We start from the raw sequence: 26,178 nt of genomic DNA on the forward strand, positions 1-26,178 counted from the left end.
GGTAACAAATAGCCCCCAAAGCAACATTTCCTGGCTTTCTTTTCCTGATGTTCGAACAGAGGGGAGCTCTGGTCCACCTTGTCTTCTGGCCCAGACTCGGGCTAAAGGAGTAGCCATGACCTGAAATGCATTAGGGGAGAAGAAATCGGGGTGAGTCACACATTGGCTCTGGAAACATCAGTACAAATGTGACCTATGTTGTTTTTAAATGTATTTCACCAGACAAAAGGACTCTCACAGCCACAGCAGAATGCAAGCGGACGGGGTCCTGTGATGCCATCAAGGGCCCAGAAAAGGGCAAGCTGGATATTTGTACGTGTCCCCAAGGCCCACCAAGGAGAACTGGTAGTAAACTTGGCCTGTAATCATCTCCTGGCTTTGGGCCATGGCTCTTTTGCTGAAATCCTGTCCCCAAGGCTATTTTTCACAGAAGTCACCAGGTCTATAATGACAAGGTACACCCTGTATCCCCGCAGTGGTTGTTTAACACCATGAGCTTGGTGTCTTATTCCAAGACCCTTATGAGGAAATCAAGATTCCACGATAGACTGAAGAGAAGATAAGGAGCCACACCAGTGTCACCTATCCAGACTGGTTTCAGACCCCGCGACAAGGGACTGAGGTGTGTGTTTTATATATTTTACATGTCAAAGCAAACCTGGCCTCCAGGTTCTCCCAGCATCCCTCAGTCCCTACCTGGCATACCCTGCCCCCACCCCTGAACTTTCCAGCCCAGGGGCTCAGTTGCCCTTCTCCTGGCAGCTTCTCCCTATACAATCCAGACATTTTGCTCTCTCTCTCTTCATCTCCTCTTTGCATGCACCTTTTCTCTCTTGCTCTCCCCCCACCCCTCCAGGGCAACTCCCTTAGCCTCAATCCTTGGGGCCAATGAATTCACCTGAGAGCAGCTTCTCAATAAACCTGCTTTTAATATATTCTAATCTGGCTTGAATTGGCTCATTTCACCAGCGGAGAAATAGCCTATCACTGACCTCCTTTTCATCTGTCACCCGATGCCCCGAGTGATTCTTTTCCAGGGAACATGGCCGCCAGGCAGGATAGCCCAGTAAAGCTATCATATCCTCAAGTGGATACAACCTTAGGGTTAACATCACACAAAGCTTTTGTCTCATGCCACCTGAGGATCTTCGGAAGTTTACTGACCTGGGAGCCAAGAAATCATAGTTCTGATCCTGGCTCTGCCTGTGACCTTGGAATTTGACCTTGGGCACTTCCATCTCTCTTCCTTGACCTGAGTCACTCACTCTCCACGGACAGTGTGGTCCCAGCCTAAGGATCGTGGACCTGAGCATATTGTGTGACTTGTAAGGTCGGTGTTTATGCAGAGATAGCTGCTAGAAGTCCAGTGGAGGAGAGGGCCTGGATAGAGCTAGGACATGAGCCCGGTCAGCACCCTTACCCCCACCACAGGCACAGGCTACACAATAGATGTAGCAAGGCCAGCTAGCTCATGGGTGAGCCTCCCACTCTCTAGAGTTAGAGATGGTACTCCTGCAGATGTGAGGATTGGTTAGACTACAGTACACCCAGAGAGTGCCATGCCTAACACAGTGCATATTTTCTAAGTATTGCCACTGTTGATAGAGAAAATATATTGAAAAACAGCTTATTCCAGCATACATAGACCACCATTTAATTAACCCATCCCAACTGTTGGCTATTCGTGTTGCTTCTGGTTTTTAATTATTATAAATAATTGTGCCAGGAACACTTTCAAAACTGTTCATGAACAGTACAAAAATAAGTTGCACAGCCACGATAGTTTCCTGCCGCCACCTATGGAGTTACTAGCTTGCAAATATCACTTATTATTTTAGGCTTCTGCTTTGTAAATGCCCTGTGCCTTCTGTTGGAACTCTTCCCAGCAGGCCTTGGGTAAGTTTCAGTCTAGAGGGGGAGAATTAGGCTGGGGAGATGGTTCAGCAGTTCTTGTTGCTTATCTAGAGGCCCCGGGTTTAGATCCAAGCCCCCACATCAGATGGCTCAGAACTGCTTCGTAACTTCAGCTCCAGAAAATCCGGTGACCTCTTCTGGCCTATGCAGGTGCCCACCAGTATGTGGCATTCAGTCACAGACACAGACTCATAAATAAAAATAAAAAAAATCTTTGGAATGAGAACAGCTTAAAGAGAAAAAGCAGATGTTTTGTGTTAGTTTAAGACTTCAGTCCACTCTAAGCAGAAATCCTTAAATGCATTTTGAACCAAATAGAAATGCATCTCTTCGTCATATAATAGAAGGCTAAAGTCATAGATTCCAGGGAAGATAAGCAGCTTTACCCACACATCTCTCAGCCCCGGCTTCTACATCACGATACAACATAGCTGCCCAAGGGTTAGCCATCCTGTTGACATTCCAGTCACCAGGAAGAAGCAAAGGAAGGCAGGTAACATTTTACTCGCATCCCACTGGCCAATCCTCCCATGATGCAGCTGCATCTAACTAGCTGCATCTATTCTGGATGACCAGGGAATAGTTGGGAGTTATAGTACTAAGAAAGAAAGGAAGGACAATATTAGGGGATGGCAAGCTGGGTGTAGTGGCACACTCCTCTAATCCCAGCACTTGGGAGGCAGAGGCAGGCAGATTTCTGAGTTTGAGGCCAGCCTGGTCTACAGAGTGAGTTCCAGGACAGCCAAGGCTACACAGAGAAACCCTGTCTCGAAAAGCCAAAAAAAAAAAAAAAAAAAAAAAAATTAGGGGATAGCTAGATGACTTTGTCCTGAAGTTAACCCAGACTGAAAGCAGCACATCTGGTCCATGGAACAGCATCCTGAGAGACCTATATACTTTGATGAGCTGAGAGTGCGTTCTGCTTAGCCAGAGTATAGTTAAGGATCAGATAAGCAGGCCCATCTCTGAAGTTGATTGTAAGGAAATACATCGGCACACCCGTGGAGAGGCAAAGTTAATTTTTTTTTTTTTTTTGCTTTAATAGAATTCACTAACAATAGAGAAAGGAGTCTTTTGGCTTACAGCTCAAGTCCATCAGGTGGGAAGTCAATGTGACCACAGCCTGACGTTGCCAGTTACATTGAATCCACTGTCAGGAAGCAGAGAGTGATAAATGCTAGTGCCCAGATCCCTTCCTTCACTTCATATGGTCCAGGATCCCCTACCCAGGGAATTGTGGCTATCTACTGCCAAGATGGATCTTCCCACATCAGTTATGTAGTGCAGATAGTCCTATACAAGTTCAGCCAGAGGCTCATCTCCCAGATGATTCTAGATTCGGTTGACATTCAGCTAACAGCACATAAACACACCCACCCTCAGGCCACTTACTCCAGCCAGCCTGGCCCCTACCCACCTACCCCCCAGTTCACCTGTTTCCCTTCCTCTCTGCAGGGCCAGCTTCTGATGGACACCGAGAGCATCCGACTGAGCAATGAGATCCTGTGGGCCCGGCTTGTGAGTCTGCTGAGCAAAAACCCAGAATGGCTGAGTGCCAAGGTTAGGTTCTTCCTCCCGACCATGGACCTGGACTGCAGCCATGAGCCCTCCAACCCTGAGGTCACCCATCGTCAGCTCAACAGGCTATTCGCCCAAGGCCAGGCCACCTGGCAGTCTTTCATCCATACTCTGTGCTTGGAGCTTGATGTGCCTCTTGACATAGCGGTACCACTGCTGAGCATCTGGGGCCCAAGAGATGGTAAGGGCTCACACGGGAGGTTCAAGGCTGCCAGCACAGCCTCGTGGCCTGGAGACCTTCAGACCCCCCAGTGATCCATCTGGTCACACAGAGAGGACACACAGAGGACATACATTCCAAATGCCTTCAGTGACCTTCTGCATGGCAGCCAGGAGACCACAGTCTCTACTAATAAGCAGGAAAGTTTGACTGCTCCCTTAGGCACTTTCTTGACCATAGGACCGAGGAGCAGCACAGGATACTAAGGGACAAGGAGTCCGTAGATAAAAAGTGGGGACTCAACCATGAGCTCTACCAATGTAGAGGTGGGAGGAACATACTTATACATACATGAGCAGACAGCACACACATGTATGTGAACACGTACACACAGAGATCGATCCGTGTTGCAAGATGAGTCCGGTGAGTAGCCTACAGCGCCGCTGACTACGTGCGCTTGCTCGGCTTCACCCGGCCTACCGGGCCATGGCCACTGGCCCCTGGGGGTCCGACAGCTCGACGACACCCGGGGCGCATTGGGGACAGTCCATCCAGCCCCCCGTGCCCCCTCCCCCCGAGAGGGAGAGAGGCGACGTGGGGTGGGGTAAAGCGGTCACACTGTGCCCACCCTTACCCCCAAGAAGGCAGGGAGAACTCAGCAGATATCTGGCTTCCTCAGCCGAGGATTTGGTGAGTGCTGCTGTGGGGGAGGCTGTAACACTCAGAGCCACTGTTGACACTGCCCTCCACCCCCAGCCACCTTCCCTGCTGGGCCTTCCCAGCCGTCCTGGAGCCACCAGTTGGAAGTGCTGTATGCAGACAAACATCCTCATTGACACGTGCACTTATGTATATACATACACACTTCAGCCTATTGCTGCCTGCAGAGCGCACCGCCTGCTTCCCTGGAAGATGACTGGGCATCAGTTTTACATCCACGGAACCTCTGATTGTTCCCAGAGCAGACACCACTCAGAGCTACCCATGCACTCAATACCTTCAAGATACTATATCCCACATCCTCAATGGACCATGTCCCACTCTGTCTTACAGAATTCTCTAAGCAACTAGGGGCAGGAGAGGAGAGCTGTCCTGGACCTGAGCTGCACCATGGTGAGATTTGGGGCTAGGGTTTGGGGTTCCAGCTGAGCTGCTCAGTCTTCACCTTAAACTAGTGGTGGTCAGTGACCACTGTGTCTACCCTACTCATGGACCAAGCCCCGTTTCATCCCTTTCTGTGACTTTCAAGGCCTGCCACACTGCCTTTAAAACAGAGATATAATTTGGAGCCCCGGAAGAAACTGAGTATGACTGGTCTCACTCCTCCAGATCCCTTGTCAGCTGTCACCTAGGGAGCCTGTTCTCATGCCTCTGTCCCCACCTCTGCAGGAAGGCAGGTATCCTGTTGTGGTTTTGATGTATATAGACAAGGACCAGTTGCAGGCGCAACTAAACAATTGGAAGCTTCAGTCTCACAGAACCTGTGCCTTCCCTAATCGGCATGGTGCTTAGGACGCCCTGCTGTGGGCCTGCTTAGAGCCTAGAGCTCACTGGTGAAACTATAGGAATAGCCTTCCCACAACCCCAGGTGTCTCATACTTCTCTGCCCGGGCCCACCTGTGGAACAGAGTACCCCAAAGCTGTTGCCTGGGCTCCCATTTTCTCCCTCACGCCCTTACTTTTTTTTTCTTTCCAGGTGTCAAACGTCCTTTTCAGAGCTATGGGTCCTCACCCCGTCGGAAGAATAGCAAGAAGCAACAGCTAGGTGGGTTATAGGAGTAGGAACCTGAGCCTAGGATAAGGTTGCCCTGAGGTTGATCACAGATTCTGGGCCTTGCCCCTGGCTGAGAAGGCCCAGCAGCTTGTTCTCCAAGGCTCCAAGAGAGAAAGATCGTAGGTCCTGAATGAGCAGAGGAGGAGACAGGCTAGTTCAAGGGCAGATTTGTCATCTAGGCTCTTCCAAACTGTCCTCGAGCTTGTGGGAGCATGAGGGTAGTATCCGATGTGACCTCAGACCTGGGTCTTGGGGCATGCTAGGGATGAGAGAGGATGGAGGAGATGAAGGTGCCTTGGAGAATCTCCAGCAGGAAGGCCATGGAGACACAGAGCACTGAGGCTAGGCCATGGGGAAGGGGAGAGATAAAGCAGCCTTCATCCCCCACCAGTGGTTAGCAATAGTCCTTAACCCAGCTCTCACATGCACACACACTCCACTAGGCATGGGCATAACCGGAAAATTCACACCTGTACAAGTTTATTCTTAAACCACTACCTCAGTCCTTTCTGGGGAAGGGGTCAGGGCTGAGTCTTTCCAATGACCTAGGAAGGAAGAAATGAGTTCAAGGCCAGCCTGATCTACAGAGTGAGTTCCAGGACAGCCAGGGCTACACAGAGAAACCCTGTCTCAAACAAACAAACAAACCACATTTGGCATAGCAAGAGCTCAGTTTCCATGGTTTGATTGGTTCAAAGCCTGCAATTTGTTGATGCCTCCTCTCAAGGGGAAGGATGTTAGAGCCGATTCCCATAGATGTTGCCAAGCAAGCACCTCCCCCAGCTTACTGAAAACTACATCACCCGAAAGAAAGAGGTGTGACCCAAGGGCCCATCCCCACCTCCTTGTGTAAGTGGCTGCTATGGGGGGGCCTATAATGCTGAGCAGCCAGTTCCTCTGGGAATATGGACAGCCTAAGACTCCATTGTGCCCTTAACACTTGTCCCCATGCACACATAGCTGGGGACTAAAGACAGCAGCAGGCTGATCATGGAGCCCCAGAACGTGTATCAAGTGTGAGAGCTCCTACCCTCATACCATTCCTGTGCCCCTTGCAGAGTTGGCCAAGAAATATCTGAAGCTCCTGAAGACCTCTGCCCAACAGTGGCATGGTGGTGCATGCCCAGGAGCATGGCTTACTCCTGACTCCCCACAGACCTACATCCCCCCAATTCTTCAGTGTAGCCAGGCTACGGCACCCTTGGATGCTCAGGAGGGAGCCGCTGTAGGGGACCCTGAAGCACCCGACAACATGGATGTGAGCATCCAGGATCTCTTCAGCTTCAAGGCTCACAAGGGACCTCGAGTGACAGTACTACTGGGAAAGGCTGGGATGGGTAAGACCACTCTGGCGTATCGGCTCCGCTGGAGGTGGGCTCAAGGTCAGCTGGACCGCTTCCAGGCTCTGTTCCTGTTTGAGTTCCGCCAGCTCAACATGATCACACAGTTGCTGACCCTGCCCCAGCTCCTCTTTGATCTGTACTTGAGGCCAGAGTCAGAGCCTGATGCTGTCTTTCAGTACCTAAACGAGAACGCTCATCAAGTCCTACTGATCTTTGATGGGTTGGATGAGGCTCTCCATGCTGACTCCGTGGGTACCGCAGGCTCGGCCCTCACCCTTTTTTCTGAACTCTGCCATGGGAACCTCCTGCCAGGCTGCTGGGTGATGACCACCTCTCGTCCTGGGAAATTGCCTTCCTGTGTGCCCACAGAGGCAACCATGATATACATGTGGGGCTTTGATGGGCTGCGGGTAGAGAAGTATGTTACCCACTTCTTCAGTGATCTTCTGTCTCAGGAACTGGCCTTGAAAGAAATGAGAACCAACGCACGTCTCCGGGGTATGTGTGCAACACCTGCGTTGTGTACAGTCACCTGCTTCTGCCTCCGCCGTCTGCTTCCTGGAAGCTCCCCGGGGCAGTCTGCAGCGCTCCTGTCCACCAAAACCCAGTTGTACCTGCAGATGGTGGAAACTTTTAGCCCCAGTGGGACTCTTCCTGACACATCCATATTGGGCTTTGGAAAGGTGGCCCTTAGGGGACTGGACACTGGGAAAGTCATCTTCTCTGTGGAAGATGTCTCTCCCCAACTGATGGCTTTTGGAGCTGTCCACAGCCTCCTGACCTCCTTCTGTATCCATACCCACCCTGGGCATGAAAAAATAGGCTATGCTTTTATCCATCCCAGCCTCCAGGAGTTCTTTGCTGCTCTGTATCTGATGGCCAGTCACACAGTGGACAAAGACACACTCGTCGAGTATGTCACCCTCAATTCCCACTGGGTGCTGAGGACCAAAGGTAGACTGGGCCTCTCGGACCATCTCCCTGCCTTCCTGGCAGGCCTAGCCTCCCACACCTGCCACACGTTCCTCTGCCAACTGGCTCAGCAAGACGCAGCCTGGGTGGGCTCCAAGCAGGCCGCTGTGATCCAGGTGCTAAGGAAGTTGGCTGGCCGGAAGCTCACAGGGCCAAAGATGATAGAGTTGTATCACTGTGTGGCTGAGACCCAGGATCTGGAGTTGGCGAGGTTCATTGCCCAAAGCCTTCCCTTCCACCTCTCCTTCCACAATTTCCCTCTGACCCGTGCAGACCTGGCTGCACTGGCCAACATTTTGGAGCATAGGGATGTCCCCATTCACCTGGATTTTGACGGCTGCCCACTGGAGCCCCACTGCCCAGAGGCTCTGGTAGGGTGTGGACAGGTGGAGAATCTCAGGTGAGTCAAGTCAGAAAAGAGGTTGGGAAGGATGGGGAGAGAACTGGGCTTTGGCGAATGGCAGGCCAAGCAGTCTGGCAGAAAGACTGGATTCAAGTCTTGACTTTCAGAAAAAGAATGTCCCATCCTCATTTAGTGTGCAATATACTGAGCCTTGATCAGACCCTTGAAGTCCAATTGTACTTTTGTCTCTTGCTTGTGGCTTCTTGACTCTCATATCTCCCTGGAGAGCAGGGACTGGAGCATTGGATATGGGCTGTGCAGCTCAAGACTGGTTGACCTTGGACAAGTTATGTATTACTTCCTTTAAGGGTGTTTCTCCACACCTGCAATGAGTTCACAAGTCAGGAGGGCATTGGAAGAATGCAGTAGAGTGATGGGTTCTCAATGATCCATCTGGTTCAAGGCTCTGTATCTATCATCTAAAGAAAGCACAAAACTATAGTCCCAGAGATAAACCTCCCCAGATACAGTCAGGGGGAAGTCCTGTTACAGTGTATGTCTCGGTGATAGACAAGTCAGAAGTAGGTGGTCCAAGTTGGTAGCTAGCTCTACCCCCATGAGGTCATGCTGGGACCCCAGTCTTTCCTCCAGCATCTCCATAGGCATCCTAGCTGCAGGATCAAGGCCCCTGTGTGCCCCCTGTGTCAGGGAAGAAGGAATATGTTTAAAGGTCACCATAGATGTAGGACGAATCCCTTCCAGTCACATTGCATCACTGAAAACAGAGCCATAAGCCACTCTGTGTGTCACTTCTGTCTGGAAAACCACTTTCTGCTATTCCTCTATTTTTTGTTCTCCTCTTGCAAATCAACACCAGGTTATATTTCCAAGTATATTATATGTGTCGATAGACTGAAAACACATTAGACATTTCAGTATGTAATATTAACATTGTATAACAAGGCAGCCCAGGCTGCTAAGGTAGTTTTATTACTTAAAATCTTTTAATACCAAACATATTTGAAACATTGAACACAAGGAAGATGAACAACATGGAAAACAAAATAATCAAATAAAAGAAACAAATTCCCCTTTCCCAATTAAAGAAGCACACTAGAGGGGCTGGCGAGTTGTCTCAGTGCTCTTCCGAAGGTACTGAGTTCAAATCCCAGCAACCTCATGGTGGCTCACAACCACCATAATGAGATATGATGCCATCTTCTGGTGTGTCTGAAGTCAGCTACAGTGTACTTATGTATAATAATAATAAATAAAATTTTGGGTCAGATCAAGCGGGGTTGACTGGAGCGAGCAGAGCCAACTGGAGTGAGCATAGGTCCTAAAAATTCACTCCCCAACAACCACATGAAGGCTCACAACCATCTGTACAGGTACAGTGAACTCCCATACATAAAATAAATAAATAAATAAATCTTAAAACAAAGCACACTAGATAACATTTTTTAAGAGAAAGAGGTTAAGGAAAGAGAATGATCTTGGTTTTGAACTGATATAAAGTTGAATTATTTTAGATCAGTTTGTGAGGTGAAATGTCCCTCTGCTAAAGTTTCAGCCAGTTTTGATAATTAGCTCTTGGTTGTTGTTTCTGTTTCTAAGGAAAGTTTCTTGAGTTTGGGGAGATGGCTCAATGTGTAAGAGGGCTTGCTGTAAAAGCAACAGGACCTGAGTTCAAGTCCCCAGCACCCATGTGAAAGCTGAGCATAGCCTCTCATGTCTGTACTGTAACATTGAGGGGCAGAGACAGACGGATTTCTAGAGCCCACTGTCAGCCAGCTGGCTCTAGGCTAAAGAGTGAGTTTTGGGATCCTTGAGAGACAAAAAAAAAAAAAAATGATAAAGACCACCGACATCCTCTGGTTGTCACGAGTGCACATGAGTGATGAGCATGCACACGTGTGTTTGCCTGCTGCGGTTTTCGTTATTTATGACTGTGTTTCTACAGGTGTGCACAATTGATTTGGCAGATAATGAAGCCAATGCTTTAAGCTGTCCTTCTTGCTACTCCAACAACTACAGCGATGGCTCGTGCTACAATGCTGCCCATTGGTCTCCATGGACACCGCCAATGGTGCACAGCCAGTCGCTAAGCTCTGGCCATCACTGACCCATTTTGCTTCTCTCCTGCAGCTTTAAAAGCAGAAAGTGTGGGGATGCCTTTGCAGAAGCCCTATGCAGGAGCTTGCCTACTATGGGGAGCCTGAAGATGCTGGGGTGAGCCAAGGCTTGCAAGCAAGATATGCACCTGCATACCCTTCCCTGCTTTGTCCTGTGTATACCGATCCCTAGCCATCCCTTTCTCCATTCCCATTCCTCTCTACCATCGTTGCTTGTCTTGTAGGTTAACAGGAAGTAAGATTACAGCCCAAGGCATCAGCCACTTGATACAGGCTTTGCCCCTCTGTTCCCAGCTAGAGGAGGTCAGGTGAGTGATCTTTAGGAAGGCTAGCTTGCCTAAGAGAAGTATCACTTTCCAGTGCTTAGGGCACTCCTGGGGCCTGCATATTCCATAAGGGACCAACGACAGAGGGAGACATCAGTCCAAGAATGGGGTGGGTCAAATCCAGAAGAACACCCCTCAGACTCCAGCAGGGTGCATATTTGGGGCCACCTTGGGGGATCAAGTGTTTGGGACTCCCTTCCCTTATTCTGTGAGCCTAGGGAAAGGGGATTCAGTGTTGAGGCAGAAGGCAGGTACTGTGAGTACACATAAGAAGCACAACTTCACATTCCTGCACTTGGAGAGACACACTTGCAAAAGAGTACCCACTCGCCTAACTCAAGGATGTGTCACACGCATATTCACAGATGGGTATGTATGTGGTACACACAGGCGCGCATAGATGCACTGCACCCTGGCTGAGCACAACTGCATAGTATACTTCTTGCTTGTGTCTGGAATTGATTGCTTTAGAAAAAGGTGCAGTAGTCTTTTTAAAAGAATAATTTTTCTCTTTTTTCTTTTCTTATTTTTATTTTGTTTTTCAGATTATAATATAATTACATAATTTTCTCTTCCATTTCCTCCCTCCAAACCCTCCCATACACCCCTCCTTAGTCTCTTTGAGATTCATGACCTCTCTTTTCAGTAATTGTCATTGTATGCATATATGTATATACATATATATTCCTAAATATAACCCACTAACTCTGTACTTGTTACTTGTAGGTGTGTTTCTGGGGCTGACCGTTTGCTATGGGATGACCAATTGACAGGCTCTTCCCTGGGAATAACTTTTTCTCCCATTCTTAGCATCCTTCAGTTGCCTGTGATTCTTTGTGTAGGGTTGAAGTATCATGGACTCTCCCTTGTCCACTTTAACATGTCTGCCGATGCTGTCTTTGTTAAGCTCGTGTTTAGGCAGTCATGTTGGTGAAAGTTTATGAGTGTAACTTCTGACATTACTAGGAGACACAGTCTCAACAAAATCCTTTATCTTATAAAGCTCCTTCCTGAGATTCAGAAAAGGAATCCCTGAATCCAAGCAGGCTCACCCAGGAAGTAGAATACAGCACTTACAGAATGGAACCCAGGCTGGCCAGACCCTCCTCTTACCTCTAATGGGTGCTTTTGGGCAGTGGTCACTCTGACTGGAAAGGTTTTAACCATTGATCTTGTTGAAACTGTCTTTCTTGAGTGAGCTTAATCTTGGTCTTCATTATCCCATTTATTCATTCATTCATTCATTCATTCATTCATTTGATTTCAATTTCCCCTGTTGCTCTCAACCATTCTCACACTGTTTATCCATCTGTCCCTCCAGCTGGGATCCAGGTAGGGACAGTGAAGTCAGAGAGGTTGTTATGACCTCTGATGAGCTCTGGCCAGAGCTGAGACTGGAAGTAGAGTCTTTAGTCTCCCCAAAAATACCTCATTCAGCCCCTGAGTCATTGGTGAACTCAGAACTCAGGCACATTGTACACCAAAGCCCCGGGAGCAGACCTCACTTCATAAGGCCGGGCACCTGGGGCTTCCAAGTGCCCATTCCCACAGCTGAGGGATTGGGCCTTGGTCTCCCTGCAGTTTGCATGACAACCAGCTCAAGGACCCAGAGGTGTTGAGTCTTGTGGAGCTGCTCCCTTCCCTGCAGAAGCTCCAGAAACTTGAGTAAGTGGTCTTCCTGCAAGCCAACCTCCCCCTCCCCCTTTTTGGCCCAAGTCACACCTTCCTTTGCAGACCATGTCAAGGGCATCCACCCCTGACACTATGCCACAATTATGCAGCCTGAGCCGAAACAGCTTCTCCAGGTCAATCCTCCTATCCTTGGTGAAGGTGGCCATCACATGTCCTACTGTCAGGAAGCTGCAGGTCAGGTGAGCGGGTCTTCCAGGTCTGGAGGCAGGAGAGTGCAGGATGGGAAAGGAGGAGGTCCCTAGCTTACAAGATCTGTGTGTGCATGCCACAGTCAGCTTACTTCACAGCTAGAATCTGTCTCGGGTCTGGTGCATAATAATAGTAAGTGGATGGGAAGATGCATGGATTGATGGGTGAACAAAATCGGTGGAGCGCGGGCATAGCTAAAGGAATAATTAGGCGTGTGTCGCTCTCCATGGTTCTGAAACAAAAGAAAACAAAACCAGAAAAAAAAATATCTACCTTGTCCTCCCGACCTTACAAAAGCAGGCTTGCTGCCTTGCAAGAGGATGTATGGCCATGAGGAGCACTCTTTTCATTTCTCCTGTTTCCTCTATCAGGAAATAAGCTTTTCCTAAACGATTAGGATGGGGTTGGTGACAGCTGGGGAAAGTGGAGTGATTCGCTGACTTCCAGTTCCTGGTTATCAAGGCTTTGTGTCTGACTCTGTAGGGAATCGGACCTCATCTTCTTTCTGTCCCCGGTCACAGAGACAGCTACACAGCCATCAGGGTAAGTAGCTAGGGAGGCATGGCCCCAGCTAGTCCTGAGAGGGAATCTAGGCTGGGAGGGCGAGGCTGAGAATCCAGCAAGAAATGGACTGGGAAGATTCTCCCTGCTGCTGGGTGCACTCCTGCTCAGGGTTGGCACAGTGTCTTCCCTTCCTCCCATGTGTCTGTAGTACACCTGACCTCTGGCTTGAGAAGCATCCCCAGGGTCAGAGTGAGCCGGGTCTGTAGGGAGGACAAGAAGATACCGTGCACTGAGGCTGAAAAGTTCTTCAAACTAAAGAAAAGATAAAGGGAGAAATGATGGCATCTACATCTTATGGCTACCTTGGGAATGGAAGGAAAAGTGCATCTAACATGCTTCAAATACTGACGTGCCACCAGCATTCAGAGCTGGCTTTCTAGCCCCCCCCCACACACACACACACATTTGGGATGGGTGAAGACAGGAACACTTCTGTCACTGAGAAACACCCCTCCTTCCCACACTCCTCCCTGGCTAAGCTCCAGGCTTTAACCCTTCTCTACTCTCAGCTTCAGTCCCTCATCTGTACCATGACACAGTTGGGTCAATGTTAATTCCCCCCTTAGATGCCTAAAGCTCTGATGTCCAATGTGATCACTACCAGTCACTGTGACTATTCAAATGAAGTGACTTTCAGTCCATCTGTTGCATTTACCACCTTTCCAGGGCTGCACAGTGGCCACAGGTGTCTCCTGTGGCAGATGACACAGTGAAACTTCTGTCATGGTTAAAGGTTCTGTTAGAGCTGTCGCTCTCAACCTTGCTAATGCTGTGACCCTTTAATAGAGTTCTTCCTGTTGTGGTGACCTCCCAACCATAAAATGATATTGTTGCTACTTCATAACTAATTTTGCTACTTACTGTTAAAAATCATAATGTAAATATCTGTCTGGTGGGCAGGATCTCTATTATGTGACACCCCCCAAAGGAGATCATGACCTACAGGCTGAGAACCACTGTGTTAGACAATTCTAATCTATGAGCTTATGGAAATTGGCTTATGGTATAGCCCAAGCTTCTCTACAGTCCCTGGCACTCTCTTTACCTTATGAGGGAGTCTGGAAGGGCTATAGCTCTTGACTGCCTGGCCTTGCCTATGGAAGGCAACATATGCTCCCTGTCACATCAAAGAGATGTTATCATAATGACCTTAGGAAATCAAAACTAAAGAGTCTGGTGGGTGAAGTGGGGGGAAAACTGCACAGCCACACATGGGAGAAGCCACATCTGAATAAGGCTCCCTTAAATCTCGAGCCCTTTGCTCCTGCCACTTTGCCTAGGTACAACCCAAGCATCTTCTAACACTGTCTTTAGCACGAACTCACCACGGGGATGCTGCAGGATCTTCAGCCCTGGATGCCAAGGAAAGTGGTCCAGTCCATCAGGTCTGGATCCGGAGCTCAGACTAGTGTGCAATCTGTTCTTTTTCAGAGCATCAGATGTACAAGGCAAAGACAGCCTGAAGGAAGGACAGAGTCGAAGCCTGCAACTCAGGTACCACAGCAAAGGATAATGGAGGTAGGGTCCTTTCCCCAAAGAGGAAGAATACAGGGGAAGCAAATGGAGGGACAAGGAAAGGGCATGCGTAAACAACTGTACCAACAATAGCTCCAGCTGAACAGAACCATGCTATATATGTGGGGTACTGTATTAAGAGGTCTGTATCTGTTACTTCATGGGAACCCTTGTAGGAGCCCCATTAATGACACATATTTCTCTACCATGATTTTCTCCTGATACCCTCCATTCCTATCCCAGGCTTCAGAAATGTCAGCTCAGGGTCCATGATGCAGAAGCCCTTGTGGAGCTATTCCAGAAAGGCCCCCGGCTGGAGGAAGTGGAGTGAGTACCCTTCGGTGGGAAGCCTGAGGCTGGAGCAGGCAGTGAAGCTGGGCAGGGTAGACAACAGTCAGAACATCTGTCACCTGTCCTGTATCAGGGGCTCAGCTAGAAGCTGTCAGGGGTGTGTTTTACCATCTCCTCTCTGTGATGGACCACATTTCAAAGAGAAGGAAATGAAGGTACAGAGGTAAATTTGCTCAAGATCAAACAGGAAGGAAGCAACTGGCCTGAGAGTCCCAGCCCCTCCTCGTGAATTCTGCCACTACCTTCACAGCCATCAGTAAAGTGGGACTCCTCCTGCACTCGGGAGACCCATTCTTGACAAGCTAAAGAGGCCCCCATGATGCCTGTCTCCTGATCATGGCTTAAGAACTGGTGGTGGTCATTACCTAGTGATAGGAAGAACTCCACCAACACAGTCCCAGGAAGTCTCCCAAGGGATGTAAAGACAGAATAGTGGGGTGTTCCAGGTGGTGGTGGTGCATGCCTTTAATCCCAGAACTTGGGAGGCAGAAGCAGGGAGATTTCTGAGTTCAAGACCAGCCTGGTCTATATAGAGCAAATTCCAGGACTGCCAAGGCAACACAGAGAAGCCTTGTCTCTAAAAGCCAGAGTGTGAAGTATTTAGGGGTGAGTTGGCTCCACCTCAGGGTGTAGCCCATAGGGTGAGTGTCTGGGCAATCATCTATTGGTTTATTACTTTGTTTCACTGGAAGACTAAGGGAGACAGGATTACAATGTATCAAAGATGGGCCAGCAAGATGACTTAGCAGGTATATGCACTTGTTGCCAAGCCTGGCCATTTGAGTTCAATCTCCAGGGCCCACACCATGGAAAGAGCGAATCAGTTCCTAAACTCCTACAGGCTGTCTGTCCTCCATGTGCAGCCACCCCTCACTGCAAAATAGAATAAAATAAATGCATTATTTTTAATGATTAAAGGATCTGGAGAGACGGCTTAGTGGCTGATTGCTTGCTACCCTTTCAGGGAACCTGATTTCAGTTTCCAGCACTCATGTTGGGCTGTTGTAACTGCCTATAACTTCAGTTCCAGGGGATTCAGAGCCTTCTGGGATACACAGGGACCCATACATGTGGCATACACACACACACACCCCAGAATTTTAAAACACAAAAATGAAGGCATGAGATATTTCTAACACCCTTGCCACAACTGAGCCAGTCCCTCCCTGGTCCCCTCACTTGCAACAGGACCCCAGCTTGCCCAGTCACCCTCTTAGCTCTCTGTTCACCCCTACTGCCAATCCAACTTAATCTCAAGCCTGGCTCATCTCTAGTGTCTTCATCCACTTCTTTTGTTAGAACCTGCATCTCTCACCTAGTGACCTGTTAGCTTCACTCTTTTCCCGGCTCCCACCATGGCATTCTCTCCCTGGCAGAATAGACAGAGTTTCACCACTACCTACACCATCAGTCCCTCCCTCTGTTCAGGGTAAAGCCCAAATCCTTAAATCCTGTGGGACCCAGAAACCAGCCCCAACCTCCAAGGCCTCTTTCTAACGCTCTCCCCGCCCACTCTATTTCCAGTCTAAGCACACTGGCTCCCTCTGGAGGCTGGTATGTGCTATGCCACAAGGTCTTTGTGCTAGTCCCACTACTAGGGACAATCTTCCCAGATCTCTCCCCGTACACTTACCCATGGTACTCCTAGGATTGCTGTCAAGAAGTTTAAAAAAAAAAAATCAAGAAAGCCTCTCTGACCTTACATTGGGTCAGATATCCTTAGAATTAGGGGAGTGATCACAAGAAGCAATTATGCAGAATACAGGAATTATCAAATTGAGGCAGGCTTGTCTGGGTTCAAACCCAAGCCCACCCTCGAGCAAATCCCTTAAGGACTCTGTGCCTTGTTTACTCAGCAGTAAGATGAAGATGCACTAGCTGCTTCTCCATAGACTGTGAGTATGAAATGTGCCACAAATGTGTAAGAACCAAAGCCATTGCCACATGTGGAGCTGGCAGCCTTTAGTTATTAAAAAGTTCATTCATGAGAACGATGGTCTGACTAAAACCAGGGTTGAGAGAGGGGGCACTGCAAGAGTCTCCATGGTGCCTCTGTCTTAGTCTTTCAGGGAACCATCTGGAAGACGACGGCTGTCGACTTGTGGCAGAGGCCGCTTCACAGCTTCACATTGCCCAGAAACTGGAGTAAGTTGTACTTCCCATGGTTGAGTAACAAGGAGAGCCAGGAAGAATCCTGTTTTGTCCCCGCCACACCCTGCTTTCCATGTCCATGGTCAGCAATAGCAGCAGCATCTACCTACCCAGCTTCCTCGCTCTCCAGCTAAGTTGAGATGTTGACTATACCTTGCCCTGGCCTCTGCCCTGAACCACCGGTAGGCTCACCATCTAAGTCCATAGCATGCCCATGGCACGTCTGGCTCACAAGCTGGGTCCATCCTTGCAGCAACTGGCAAAGCTGGAGCCTTGCATGGGCCAGAGCTGAGGTACCAACTGGGTAGGTTCTGTGCAGCCAGGCCAAGACATTAGGGGTCAATGTGGCATGTTTGGTTGAAGTGCAGGTGGAAATTGTTGAAGTGGTGACCCAAGAAATCAGGATGTACAATGGTATGGAGCTGGAGTAGAGATGGTTGGGTTGTATTGGGGTTTTAGGGTCCTATTTGGTAAGGAGTAGTGAGGTTGGGAGAAGTGGTTTGGGTTTCAACTTTATCTGTGTGTCACTCCACAGCTTTAAAAACTCTGGGAAAGTAATAGAATGTCTCTGGGCCTCAGTTTCTCCATTTGTAAAATGGAGTTAAGATGAGACCGTGAATGTCCAAAAACCTTTGCCAGTTCTCCGTGGTACTCCATAGACCGCAAAACTGAAGCTCAGAGAGGGGAGAACCCAGAAGCAGTGCTCATGGGTTAAGCCTGAAAACTTGAGTCCCTGAATATGTGTGTTGGTGTATGATAGGGGGGTCATACAACCCTTGGCTCCAATGGCCAGAGCTCTTTGAGGGATGCTGCTTGGGGACCCATGACACCTAACAACTTTCAAGCCACAATGAAAGGGCAGGAGCTGTCTGCCTGCTGACACTGCCTCCTCTCCTCTCCACAGCCTCAGTGACAATGGCCTCTCTCAGACTGGGGTGACCTATGTGTTGAAAGCCATAAGCACATGTGGGACCCTGGAAGAGCTGCACATCAGGTGAGAGTCTCAACAGAGCACCATCACTTCACTTTAGCCCTGATGCCCAGAGCTCAGGGGCGTGTCCTCATACTTTCTGAAGTGCCCCACGTTATTTCTAACTCATGCCTGAAGGGCCCCCAGAAGATGCAGCTGGGGCCTACAAAGCTGGCACTTGGTGCTGTGGGTATCTCTTCTGGAGAACTGCCTGGGGCTGATGGAGCCAGCTGGGAATGGCAGTAACAGAGACCAAGAGAACAACTCTCTCATTCCTCGCCCCAATATTTGGTACAAACTATGCAGTGCCCTGTGTGTCCCCGGCTCCTGTGGGCCCTCTTCTTTTCAACTTCCTTTGGTCCCTTCCCAACTTCTCCTAAGAACAATCTCCAAGAGACTTGTGACCTCCCGCCCCCTGGTCCAACCGCAGTCCTATCTCCATCAGAGGAGCTGAGGACAGGTGTGAACGAATGTCAATGCTTTCCCGAAAGCCTCGTCCTTGGTTCTCACCTGCATGGAGGGTCTGCTTCGTGTACCCTTCAAAGGGCTGGAGGGAAGCCAGATTCTCTCACAAGGTAGATTGGGGGTCTCCTTAGCAGTGATCCTTGAGATATACAGCATGTCATGGGAGACAGCACCCACATCCTAAAGTGCTGCAAGCATCCGAGGAAACCCCCACCTCCACCCCACCCGGGGAAGGCAGAGAGGGTTCGCTGTAGACTGAGAAACAAAGCAGGACAGGAGGAACCTGAAGCCCCTGTAGCAGGAAAGCGTCACACTTCAAAGCCCCATAGGAAGTCCTAGGAAGGGGCTTAGCTTGGGCAGGTGTGGTGCCTTAGCCGTCCCAATAACCTTCCCTTACCCATCTCTTCTCCATAGCCTGCAAAGCAGCACCGTGGTGCTCACATTTGCCCAGGAGCCGAGGGAGCAGGAGGGGAGCTGTAAGGGGTAAGGACCCAGTGTGTGCATACCTCCTTGGGATGGAGATGTGCCCTCCCTGACCCAGGGAGACCTAGACAGGAACTCACAAAGTAGGGCTAGCTCTGTATCTCAGATGGCAGAGGGTTTGGGTGACAGCGCATGAAACCCCGGGCTCAGTTCCCCTACGCTGTACAAGTCAAACATGGTGGCACCCAAGATACATGAGAGCCTGTCTGAAATACTGATCAAGAATTCGCCATGGGTCAGGCAGTGAGCAGGCATGGCGGGAGACATGGGTCTGATGAAGAAGGAGCAGGGGGCAGACTACTGGTGTGTCAGGCCAGACTGGGATGGCTAGACAATAATTATTCAATGGAAGCTTAAGGTTTTCGCCTAAATATTGAGAGTGTATGCCTCCCTCCTTTGGGGGACTTGCAGCAGACAGCCAGAGGCTTAGCTCTGTGTCTTGTGTGTCTAACCACAAGCTATTGCATGTTGCATAGGGTCTGAACTCTGAAGGTTGTTGGTAGGAGGGGATCTGTCATCTCTACCACCCCCTGTGGTGATAACGACAATGATATTAATGGTGACCATAACCAGGGTGAATTGAGCACTTACTCTGCATGCAGCTAGCTAGCACTAGACTGAGACAACTCACATGTGCCAAATTATTCCCAGAGAGAGGCCAGTCCCAGTCACACATGCCAGACTAAAGTCTCACTGACCCTGGCTAAGCACAGAGACTGAAAGGTGGACAGTGAGTTTGGGAATAGACCCTGGAACCAGAGGCAAGATGTGTTCAGTCTGGCCTTGCTATGTGTTCCTCCAGGAGGGCACCACTTATCAGCTTCGTGTCTCCTGTGACCTCCAAGTTGTCCCAGAGATCTCGAAGGATCAGGTACAATGGCAATATCCCTTCCTTGTCCCCAAGCCTCAAGCCTATCTCAAAGGCTCCCCAGAGAACACCACAACTGCCGTGTCAAGGAGTTATGGCTGTCAGCTTCTTGATCCCTGCATAGCCCATCCCTCCATCTCCTCCTGCTCTCTAGACAGCCCTATCCTATACCCTGTACCCTGGGCTGGAGAGATTCTGAACTGAGAAAAGAGGAGCCATGAGCCTCTGATCCCCAGTTCTGGGTGTCAGCCTGGGCTTCCCTCAGCTCTGCATCTTCCCATCCATATTGCCTTCTTTTTGCCTGCCTGCCTGTCTGTCAGTCGGTTTGTCTGTCTATCTCTCTCCTTGCCTATCTCATTCAGTTTGTTTCTTTCTCCAAGGTCCTCAGTCTTATCTCTCCTCTGTCTTTGCTTTTTGTCCCTGTCCGTCTCTCCCACTGTCACTCTGTGTCTCTTTGTTTCTGCTTATGTCTATCTCTAACTACCCCTGATGCAGTCTCTACCTGTCTCTGTCTCTAGTTCTGTCTGTCTGTCTCTGTTGCTGTCTCCGTTTATTTCTGTCTCTCTGTCTCTCTCTGTGTCTCTGTCTCTGTCTCTGTCTCTCTGTCTCTCTCTCTGTCTCTCTCTGTCTCTCTCTGTCTCTCTCTNTCTCTCTCTCTCTCTCTCTCTCTCTCTCTCTCTCTCTCCAGTCCCAGCCCTATGCCTCTCTGCTATTTGGAGCATGCTGTGTGTCAATTCTCCTGTCTTTCTCAATCCCACCCTTCTGCCCACTGGGGGCAGCTTCCCTCTGGGTACGGTGTCTGGTGGGCACTGTAGAGCTGTGTGGGTCTTGCCCTTTGCAGGCTGACACACTGTGGCTTCCTGGCCAAGCACACAGAAAAGCTCTGTGAGGCACTGAGAGCCAGCTGCCAGACCCACCACCTGGATCATCTTGAGTGAGTATTTGATTCCAGAAGGGCAGCAGTGGGCACAATAGAGCGTCGCTTGGTGATAGACGGCAGGTGTCCTGTTTTCTTTTGAAGTGTCTTATCCCCAGCTTTCTTTCTCATTGACATCACAGACCCTTCAGAGACCTGGGGGGGGGGGACAGTGACTTTCTTTCCAAATATACATCTCACACTGGTACCCTTTGTAGCCATCCCTGGCTCCCAGAAGACCACAAATCTTGGAAAGAATGGTGGGAGTAGGAGGATTGATGTGCCCTGTGTGTGAAGTGCAGAGATGTGACCTAGTGCTTAGATTGGGTTCCTGGTCCCAGGAACCAGGTGACCGCACTGCTGCCAAAGCAGAACCTACACCCCCCACTAACCTTTCCTTTTCCCTTCCCAGCCTATCAGACAACTCTTTGGAGGACAAAGGAGTGATCCTACTAACCCAGCTGCTCCCAGGACTGGGTCCCCTGAAGTCCTTGAAGTAAGCAACTAACCCCCCCCCAAGGCCTCTGGGTTCCCACCAGTGAGAGGGGTTGTTCAGGTCCTCTTCTGGGTATCGTAAAGATGTAACCAGAAAGTGCGTATGAACCCTCTTCCCACAGCAACACACAGGCACATGTTCAACAAGGGCTCCCCCTGGCCTGACTAAACACTGACTTACTTCAAAGAGCTCAGGGCTCTACCTTTTGCTTCAGGCCTTCTCCAAGCAGTTCCTTTGTGTCTCCATGGAGAAGAGATAGTTTTCCTCCTGCTCCTGTTTAGGAGTCTCCTCCCATTTTTAATTTACCCAGAGTCCCGCCATTCCCTTATGAGGCAGCAAAATAGAGTCCAGAGGACGCTCTGGGCTCCAGTCTTAGCTCCTTCACCAACACAGCCTGTCACCTTGAACAAGTTCCTACCTGACTAGCTCATCTCCACAGCTGTGCAGTGAAGTTGGGGGATGGGGTTGTGATGGTCACCTGTGGGTTCACTGGGGTCTGCCATCTGCCATCAGAGACACTCCCATCCCTGGCCCTATGCTCTGACATACAAAGAGCGTGCCTGAGTCCTTCACCACTGTCACTGTGTGATTCCCCAGCCTCAGCAGGAATGGCTTGTCCATGGATGCTGTGTTTAGCTTGGTCCTGTGTCTGTCTTCCCTGCAGTGGGTGTTCCACTTAGATGTCAGGTGAGTGGCTGCCCTGTCCCCCCACCCTCTCCCTCCTCTCATAAGCTCCTGCTGAGGCCTCATTTTCACAGGTCACTTGGGGTCATCCTCAGGGTCTTAGATGATATCAGGTGCAGTGAACATGTGCTAGTATTAGTTCATGGAATGAATGGATGAATGGATGAATGAATGAATGAGTAAAGTTTGTGGCTCCATGGTCCCAGGAACAATCAAATTTCTCCAAACTCTCCTCGGGACAAATGTCTTTCCACTCTCCCTTACTCTCCAGGTTGTCCTTAGACACTCCTGAGCAAACTAGGGGCTGGCTGGTAGCCTTTGGGGCGCAGGGACCGGCTTAACTGGCATCTCCAGAGTTTATGAAGCCAGAAGGGAAGGCACCAGCCAACCCACAGCCCTGGATCTCCCCCATACAGAAAGCCTATAGAAACACTCTGCCTTTCTCCTCCTTCCCTGAGAATCCTAAGAATAGAGGTGTGGTGGCAGGGGGCCAATGCTGGTCCTTAACTTTATAGGGTCCTTATGTCCTTATTTGGATAGAGCATGGAAGCCTGCCTCCTCTCCTGCTTCACCACAAGAGGGCGCTGAAATAACGGACCAAGAGCCCGACAACCAAGACTAACAGTGGCTGTCGATTGATCCATTGTTACTATAGTCCCTGAGTGGCAGGCTATCTCCTGGTCCCTAAGCCCTTCTAGGGAGGGGACCCTGGGCCTCTTCTCAACCAGCTTCCTCCTCTTCGCTTTTAGCCTTGAGAGTGACTGCATCTTCCTTCGAGGAGCTGGGACCAGCAGGTGAGGAGATGAGATTTGGGCAGTGGAGCTAGCCTGTAGCTCTGATTCCCGCTTCTTGTGAATGCACAATCTCCACCCCGGCAAACATTCTTGTGCCCATGAATGACAGCCAGGTCTGGCGAGGTCCCTGGGGCAGCCTCGCTCTCTAGTAGGCAAGCCCCTACAAGAAACCAGGCTAACTCCAATTTAGCACGTCACGGGCGCTTCCAGCTGCCCCCTGGTGGCAACAGGCGTCATGGCCCCGAGCCCTGGAGGCTGTCCTCACAGCTGGGCTTATGGAGGGGCCAGCTGGGCAGTGACTTCACCACAGCTAACGCAGGCAATCAGAAGCTAGGCTAGCCCCGGGTTTAGGTGCTTTTGGTTCCCCAACTTAGGATCTCTGTGGGATCTAAGGACAAAAGAATTGAGGAACAGGGAGACAGAAATATGGTTTTGTCAAGTTGGTGGAAGGGGAGACACGCCATTCTGTCTCCACTCACCTGGCTGGGGGCTGCCCTGGACAGCTGTGAATTGTCGATTTTCCTCGACCCAGCTTCCCTTTCATGGATCTCAGCTCCTCCACCTGAGCAATGAGGGGTCTGGCTGGAACCAAATCTCCAGATCCCTTCCAGGTGTGGAAGTCCTGAGGGCGTGGGAGCCCCCAGGTGTGGCTCAGGCTTTCTTTTTGCTATGCTTTCCCCTCCAAGGGATGCACTAGCTGGTGGACCGAAATTCCAGACTGGAGCCCAGGTACTGGAGCTGAGTCAGCGGGACACCTCCAGGAGCTTCTGGTACTGTATCCCACTTTTCTTTAGGGGTCAGGGATTGGGCAGAGCCAGAGTCTCGGGGCTATAAATTAAGGTAAAGGGTAGAGAGTTTGAGAGATGGAAAAAGAAAGAGGCCAGGGGACAGGGGACAGCTCTGGGGGTTGCTGGACCCTTTGGATCACCTCGGTGGGTCTAAGGCCTGACACTCTCCTAAGAGAAGGTTGTCATATCTCTGAAGCACACTGGAAACCCAGCTATCCCCCACTATCTGCTTTTGAGACTTTCATTTCTAGAAAGGGGTTCATGTCATGCCCCAGAAAAGTCTGGCCTGGGAATTATGGGATTTCCCAACTAGGCCACAAGAGGCTAGAAGACCTTCCTGAGACCTGGCATTCTCCCATAAGAGATGCCTAAGCTGGTGCCAACAGAGCTATTCAGAGAGAACTTATCATGCCCCAGGGATGAGAGGCAACATGAGCAAAGGCCAGGATGAGGGCATGTCTGGAAGCATTGCAGTGTAGTTAGAGCACATAGCAGCAGAGCTTGGGCAGGCTGTTCAGTTTTTACTTAAGAGTACTAAGGAGCCACTGAGGGTTTTAAGCAGTGGATTTTAAGCAGTGGGGAGGCCCCATTAGATTTTCAGTGTTGAAAGATCAAACATGAACTGGAGAAATGACCCAGCAGTTAAGAGCACTCGCTGCTCTTGCAGAGGACCTGGGTTCAGTTCCCAGTATTCACATAGCAGGTCACCACCATCCATACCTCCAGTAACAGGGGATCTGACACCGTCTTCCGTGGGCATCGGGCATGCACTTGATGCACGTGTATGCATGCAGGCAAAACACATTTTATAAATTAAAAAAAGGTGAGACCCTCAGAGGGTGGTGATGGATTGTGACAGTGAGAGTGGAAGTCAGAGGTGATAAGGGATCCAGGTGAGTGAAAATAGGGCCTGGGCTCCAGCAGTGGCGGTGGACAGAGAGGAGTCACCATGTGGAGCATCTTTGATGTAGATATTGTGATGGTGGTCACAGGAGAGTTAGGAAGGGGAGTGTGCTCTGCAGGGCATAGGAGAGGCGCCTGAGGCCTGCAGTTCTGGGGAGGATGTCTGAGAGGAGAAGGGAATTCTAGGACCACAGAGTCCACTCTGAATCTCCATCCTCTTCTTTCTCTCAGCCTTCAAGAGTGTCAGCTGGAACCCCTGAGCCTTGCCTACCTCTGTGCCACTCTGGAGAAGTGCCCAGGGCCTCTGGAGGTCCAGTAAGTAATAAGACAAAACCCGGAGTGCACAGGGTGGGTGGGTGGGTGGCTGTGCAGAAAATGGTGAGGGTTTATAGGGGAGACTTGGTAAATCTTTGCTGGCCTTCTTCCACCAGACCAATCAGCCTCACTCTGGGAGTTATGAGACCCATCAGTGGAAGGTCAGGCCCTCTCCCAGGAGCCTCAAGTACTGGACCACATGAGGCTCTGTCTCAGAGCCCTACACAAGTCTCTCCTTCATCCTGCCTCTATGGCTAATCTCATCACCTTTGAACCCCTTGTCCCTGAAATACCTCACACACTTCAGAACAACCAGGCCTGTGACCCTAACCAGGAGTTCTCTCAGCCACAGGGAAGCTGTCTGAGTCTCTGTACTTCAGTTTCTACTTCTGTGGACAGACAATGAGCCTTTCATTGGGAGTCAGTGTTGAGATTCTTATACAAGAATAACCTTTTAAAAAACTGCAGGCTGAGCCGGGCGTGGTGGCGCACGCCTTTAATCCCAGCACTCCGGAGGATTTCTGAGTTCGAGGCCAGCCTGGTCTACAAAGTGAGTTCCAGGACAGCCAGGGCTATACAGAGAAACCCTGTCTCGAAAAAACAAAAACAAACAAAAACCAAACAACTGCAGGCTGGAGCCCCCTCGCTAAGCAAACCTGCCCTCTCACTGAATCATGGTGTCATTTGTCACAGTCTTGTCCACCTCTTGCTCATTGTATACTCTGTTTTTACTTTCTGGTTGTGTAGTTCTTATCCAAGATGCTCAGGACTGGAAGGGTTTTAAATTTTCATCAGATTTTGGAATGTTTGCATATGCAGAATGAGATACCTTGGGAAAGGGAATGAGGTCTAAACCCAACCTTCATTCGTTTCGTGTAAGCCCTCTGAAAGCAATATCCCGTTTCTATAATGGGCCTGCTGCGCTTGGGGCTGGGACCTGTCAGGACTGGAATTTTCCACTTTCAGTGTGACATCAGCCCTCAAACTATTTCAGACTTTGGATTTTGGGGTTTTCCAATTAGTGATGCTCCGTCTAAGGCTGCAGTCCTACACAGGTGCAGCCTGTAGTGTCACCTGCATCAAGCCTGCTTTCCCAGGTTGCGGCAATCTCATGCCCTGACTTATGGCTCCATCTCAAATCAATTCCAGGCCACTGGACAAGCTATTCCATGTAGACCCCAGTGTGTGTTTCCTATGCACTTCTTCCGTACCAAACACACTCAGAAAGAGGGGTTTGCATCCTTTGAAAGGATTAGATCCAGCCGTGGGAGATCTCCCTGCAGCTAATTACTATTCAGCAACAGTGTGGTTTTTTTTTTCCCCCCTCAGGGTCAGGTCGTGTGAGTCCAATTCATTAAAAGCATTTTATTACATTTATTCACTTATTGTTTGGGGATGGGAGGGAGTGTGTGTACCCACATGTGCAGCGTGTGTTCAGTGGTCAGAGGAGAAGTTTCACAAGTCATTTTCCAGGGATTGAATTCACGTT

The 26,178-nt window shown here is 49.8% G+C and overlaps 1 protein-coding gene across 1 annotated transcript in view; it reads left to right on the top strand.

Moving 5' to 3' along the window:
- Positions 1–26,178, top strand: part of Nlrc5 (NLR family CARD domain containing 5) — a 76,044-nt gene that overhangs the window by 23,318 nt on the left and 26,548 nt on the right. Inside the window, exons 3-24 of the mRNA XM_029532768.1 lie at positions 223–622; positions 3,370–3,673; positions 4,706–4,765; positions 5,349–5,417; positions 6,485–8,141; positions 10,233–10,316; positions 10,444–10,527; positions 12,127–12,210; positions 12,327–12,416; positions 12,910–12,969; positions 14,422–14,484; positions 14,749–14,832; positions 16,918–17,001; positions 17,912–18,001; positions 18,857–18,925; positions 19,728–19,796; positions 20,635–20,727; positions 21,122–21,205; positions 21,803–21,892; positions 22,639–22,683; positions 23,370–23,453; positions 24,606–24,689. Coding sequence (XP_029388628.1) covers positions 3,382–3,673; positions 4,706–4,765; positions 5,349–5,417; positions 6,485–8,141; positions 10,233–10,316; positions 10,444–10,527; positions 12,127–12,210; positions 12,327–12,416; positions 12,910–12,969; positions 14,422–14,484; positions 14,749–14,832; positions 16,918–17,001; positions 17,912–18,001; positions 18,857–18,925; positions 19,728–19,796; positions 20,635–20,727; positions 21,122–21,205; positions 21,803–21,892; positions 22,639–22,683; positions 23,370–23,453; positions 24,606–24,689 — 3,419 coding nt within the window. The 5' untranslated portion in view covers positions 223–622; positions 3,370–3,381. The remainder of the gene's footprint in view (positions 1–222; positions 623–3,369; positions 3,674–4,705; positions 4,766–5,348; positions 5,418–6,484; positions 8,142–10,232; positions 10,317–10,443; positions 10,528–12,126; positions 12,211–12,326; positions 12,417–12,909; positions 12,970–14,421; positions 14,485–14,748; positions 14,833–16,917; positions 17,002–17,911; positions 18,002–18,856; positions 18,926–19,727; positions 19,797–20,634; positions 20,728–21,121; positions 21,206–21,802; positions 21,893–22,638; positions 22,684–23,369; positions 23,454–24,605; positions 24,690–26,178) is intronic.

The sequence above is a fragment of the Mus pahari genome, chromosome 20, assembly GCF_900095145.1.
Source record: "Mus pahari chromosome 20, PAHARI_EIJ_v1.1, whole genome shotgun sequence".
Lineage (NCBI taxonomy): Eukaryota > Metazoa > Chordata > Mammalia > Rodentia > Muridae > Mus > Mus pahari.